At 38.9% G+C, this 5043-nt stretch overlaps 1 protein-coding gene across 13 annotated transcripts in view; it reads right to left on the bottom strand.

Annotated features, from left to right (window-relative positions):
• The window catches only part of LOC119338108, a 33964-nt gene that overhangs the window by 8328 nt on the left and 20593 nt on the right, over positions 1-5043 (bottom strand). For 6 of the 13 annotated variants that reach the window (XR_005163792.1, XR_005163798.1, XR_005163796.1 and 3 more), the window contains 2 exons: positions 1191-1611; positions 1012-1089 (listed from right to left, as the gene is read on the bottom strand). Coding sequence is in view for 2 of the 13 variants with exons in the window: in XM_037610408.1 (XP_037466305.1) it covers positions 1012-1089; positions 1213-1308 (174 nt within the window). In the remaining 11 variants the exon portion in view is untranslated. The remainder of the gene's footprint in view (positions 1-1011; positions 1090-1190; positions 1612-5043) is intronic. The other 7 variants (XR_005163793.1, XR_005163799.1, XR_005163795.1 and 4 more) reach the window with 4 other exon arrangements.

Below are 5043 nucleotides of genomic sequence, written 5' to 3'. Positions count from 1 at the left end.
CCCATGTCTTGAGAGTAAAAATCAACTGCACGGTCATTTTGCTACGGAACCTCGACCCTCATAATGGCTTGTGTAATGGAACACGGCTTATGATCAGAGCCTTCCAGGATAATGCAATCGATGCGGAGATTGTTGGTGGCCAGCATGCTGGAAAGAGGGTGTTCATACCTAGGATCCCTATGTCGCCATCGGAGGACACCTCACTTCCCTTCAAGCTTAAGAGAAAACAATTCCCCATCCGCCTGAGTTTTGCGATGACCATTAACAAGGCACAGGGTCAAACCACCCGAATGTCGGTATTTACCTTCCCGAACCTGTTTTCTCACATGGCTAGCTATATGTTGCATTGTCAAGGGGTGTGTCAAGAAAGACGACACGAATTTTAGCCAAGCCTAACAAGGAGGTTGATAAATCTGGGAAGAGCACCAAAAACATTGTCTATAAAGATGTTTTAGAGGGGTGAGGCAGGTATGATCTTTCGTGTATTCTTTGCACCTTTGCTTTTGTATCTATATAACTAATTCTCGACCTAACACTTTTCTTTCCTTTTATTTTCAGGTCTTGTTAGGGACAGGGTGTGAAGCTTCCTTTACTTTGCGGTGGAGATGAATGATACAATAAACCAGGCGCCAGATTAGCCATATTAGGGAACAGTCTATGTTGTATTATGTGCTATCTAAATATACTGTAGCGTTCTGTTCTGTTGAAGATGTTCTCGAACGCCAAAGTGTCCTGCAGTCTTTGAACCCCTTTCATTTTCTTTCATGTAAAGTTTTTTTGAAGATCTTCAACGGCTGTTGAGTAACTTAACTTATGTTAGCTATGTCATATATTTGTGATGAAAACTGCAAGAGTCTATGAGATTTGCAGAATGTAGTGAAGTTGAGAGGCATTATTACTACTGTATGAACATACGTAGTTCCCGAATCTGTGGTAGATGAGCTCACATGCTATCTTTTTTCAAAAAGACAATAGAATATTAGATGGCTTTAGGTTCACTTCAGTGTTTACCTGAAAATTGGGGACAGCAACAGGCGCGGAATCGATTATGGAACCCTTAATCTCCTGCACTGCTGAAGGATCTTGCCGCTGCAAATTGACAACAGGATAACCACGCATTACTAAACACCGAGTCGAAAAAACAGACAGTAGAATAGGTACAAGATCATTCCAAGCAAAGCAATCTTTACCAACAGGAGCGCCTTGACTTGCCTTACAGACTTGACACTGTCTCACATTCTTGGAACGACTTAAAGCACTTCCCTGGCCCCTCCTATCAAGCACGGCCGCTGAGGATACATTAACTAGCTGGCAAGACAAACGTTAACTAGCTGGCAAGACAAATGATACAAGAATTATTTTTCTATACAGAGAAGTAAACTTTATGTATATAAAAAAAGGTAAGAGAAAGCACACAAAAGTATCGATGAAACGTTCCGATGAGCTGAACCGAATAATTCTGTATAAAAATGTATTACGAAAATAACTCCTTTAATTCTGTATGTGTGGGGTATAAAAAAACAAAAAAAAAACATTGGGCCTGAGATAAACGAGGAAAGCGTGGGGCCTGAGATACTCTTGCTCCTCAATGAGTACTCATGCAGGTCAGCCCTGCAAATACCACCGAGGTAGTTCAGTTAACCCAGGTGTGGTATATGGATGATGGTTTCTTTCATATAAGAAATTATGTATGAAGTTTTTCCAGACCAGGCTATATTACTAACGTGCAAGAAATATTGAAAAATGATTACATTAATTCTGTATATGCGTCGGGTATAAAAAAGCAAAAAAAAAATGGGCCTGAGATAAATCAAAGGAAAGGTGTCGGCCCTGAGATAACAACCACGATTCCTTTCCTCCTCACGCTATGGAAATCCTTCCCGTGATTTCCGCCTTACATATTGCCTACAACTAACGATCTCTCGATCAGGAGCACAAAGAACCAACAGGTTTTGCACTGTAGGGTTTTCTTCCACCTCTCCATCCTCTCTCCCAAGCCGCATCCTCACACCCCTCCACCGTGCCGGCCTCCTCCACAGCAGGTCTCTCCAGCCTGTCGTAAACATCTCTGCGTGGTGAACTACCATCTTCCTCCATGTCTGTGTCACAATCCCTGGTGAGCTCTGCGGATCAATCTGCCATCATCGTGGTAATGATATCTCTCTGTGATTACACAATATTCACGATTTCACATCTAGAAGGCAATCACTAGAGGGGATCCAACAAAGTGAATCAACATGCTTTGTTTGCCCCCGCAAAATTACCAAGATGCTCTGTGTGCCTAAGGAAATTCATATTACTGCATTCACCTGATTACTTGAGAGAATAGTCACCCAAGTGACTCTCAAAAAGTTGACTGGATAATAAAACAAACAAATACATATTGAAATTTAATTGGAAAGAATGTCCTCATACCACTATGTTAAGAACATATGCAGATACGTGCATCCAGATTTGATGTAGAAATAAGAATGAGACTAATGTTAACTGCGTGCTAATAATAAATGCTTGGGTTTTCAGGAAAACACCAACAAGGGTCCCAAGGACGATGATATGAACCACGAGTCAACAAAGGCATCACAAGATCAAGAAATCATGGATGATACGGAAAATATGCACATTGATCAGGTGCTACCCTAAGACAAGCATACAAACCCCAATGCAACAAAGGCGCTTTTTATTTTCACATGTCATTATTATTATTATTCTGGCAGGAGGAAATAACATGTATTTTGTACTAGATTATCATACATACAATTCTTTACTCACGTGAATAATATCTTCTCTTTTATAAATACTGGATAATATTGTATTATTGAAATTTAATTGGAAAGAATGTCCTCATACTACTATGTTAAGAACATATGCAGATATGTGCATCCAGGTGATATGTAGAAATAAGAATGAGAGTAATGTTAACTGCGTGCTAATAATAAATGCTTGGGTTTTCAGGAAAACACCAACAAGGGACCCAAGGACGAGGATATGAACCACGAGTCAACAAAGGCATCACAAGATCAAGAAATCATGGATGATACGGAAAATATGCACATTGATCAGGTGCTATCCTAAGACAAGCATACAAACCCCAATGCAACAAAGGCGCTTTTTATTTTCAGATGTCATTATTATTCTTATTCTGGCAGGACGAAATAATATGTATTTTGTACTAGATTATCATACATACAATTCTTTACTCACGTGAATAATATCTTCTCTTTTATAAATACTGGATAATATTGTATTATTGTGTGTTCCAGTTACTAAGTGAGGGAGAATCAAATGGAATAGCCAACAAAGATGAATATCTTCTCTTTTATAAATACTGGATAATATTGTATTATTGTGTGTTCCAGTTACTAAGTGAGGGAGAATCAAATGGAATAGCCAACGAACATGAAGTGGAGAAAAATAAGAGCACGCAGTCCACAGATTCCGAGGTGACAAAGACATCTATTCCTTTCCAACTATATGTCCCAAATAGTTCTAACTATAATTATATAATATCCTACATACGCATTATTCTTTGTAATGTTGCATACAGGAATTAACCTTCAACAACAAGTGAAGAAATGCAGCCAGATCAGGACGAGGAATTAGCACAAACATTCGGCACCAAGGGGACAGAAACTATAGGGGACAAGCTGACAGATTCAACTGGAATAGCCGACAAATATGGAGTGGAGAAAAAGAAAAGCACACAATCCACTAATTTCGAGGTGACAGAGGCGTCTTTGATTTTCCAACTATGTCCCAAATAGTTATAATTCTAATTATATCCTGCATATGGATTATTGTTTGTAATGTTTCTCTCAGGAATTAACCTTAAACGAAACAAGTAAACAAATGCAGCCAGCTCATGAAGACAAATTAGCACAAACATTCGGCACCAAAGGGGCAGAAACTATAGGGGGCAAGCTGGCAGAATCAAATGGAATAGCCAACATAGATGAAGTGGAGAATGAGAAGAGCACGCAGGACACTGATTCCGAAGTCTCCGAAGTGACACATGCATCTTCTCCAAATATGTCCCAGATAGTTCTAATTCTTAATTATATTATTAATCCTTTATTAATCCTGCATACGGATCATTATTTGTAATGTTGCTCCCAGGAATTAACCGACAACGAAACAAGTCAATAAACGGAGGCCCCTAAGGACGAAGAATTAGAACAAACGTCCGGCAGGGAAGGGGCAGAAATTATAGTACGCAAGCTGGCAATGCCTGTGCAGACAGGAAAGCCTATCCGACTGCATAACAAACCTAAGAAGGCACAAGACTACGTGGTCGCTCCAGAAGGCACGGACAAATCCTTCTATGCCCTGCTTTTGCTAAATTTATTTTTGTGGTCATCATTAATAAATTTTGTTACTTACATCATGATAGATTATGCCTATTTTTGCTACATTTAATTTCTATGCCCTGCTTTTGCTACATTTATTTTCTTTGTTTTTAATAAATGTTGTTACTTACATCATGATAGATTACATCTGCACCGGCGATGATTGGTCCGTGATTGAAAATATCATGTCTGAACCAAACGATAAAAGAAATTTAGTGAGCATCGACGACTCACATCTCAAAAGACGACACTTAGAACATCTATTACTCCCCAAAGAATTTCTTGGCGACGAAGTAAGTATATATAGACAAGACGATGCTATTTTAACATGAGTTTTTATTCTCTCCTATAACCAAGGTGTGCACTTAATATTGCAGATCATAGACGCATACATACATTGTATAAGTGCTAAAGAGCATCTACAAATGAGGTCAGGTGGAAGTGTGTTCTTAGAAAATGCATGCATCTCTAAGATGATAAAGGAATTTAGCTATATATGGGATGACGCGCCAAGGTGGGTATTAAACAGAGCTAAAACTTATTTAGAAAATGATATGGTGAGTCTCAGTTCCATACATATTACTATGAATTTAATCAAGGACCAATGTTTGTATTGTTAGAGTTATAATATAAGTCATGTACCCCTTTGTATTTATCCCGTTGTATAAGGGGTTTCCTGCATATGTTCCACACCTGTACA

Source organism: Triticum dicoccoides, chromosome 7B, assembly GCF_002162155.2.
Source record: "Triticum dicoccoides isolate Atlit2015 ecotype Zavitan chromosome 7B, WEW_v2.0, whole genome shotgun sequence".
Lineage (NCBI taxonomy): Eukaryota > Viridiplantae > Streptophyta > Magnoliopsida > Poales > Poaceae > Triticum > Triticum dicoccoides.
This window is presented reverse-complemented; position numbering and strand designations above follow the sequence as displayed.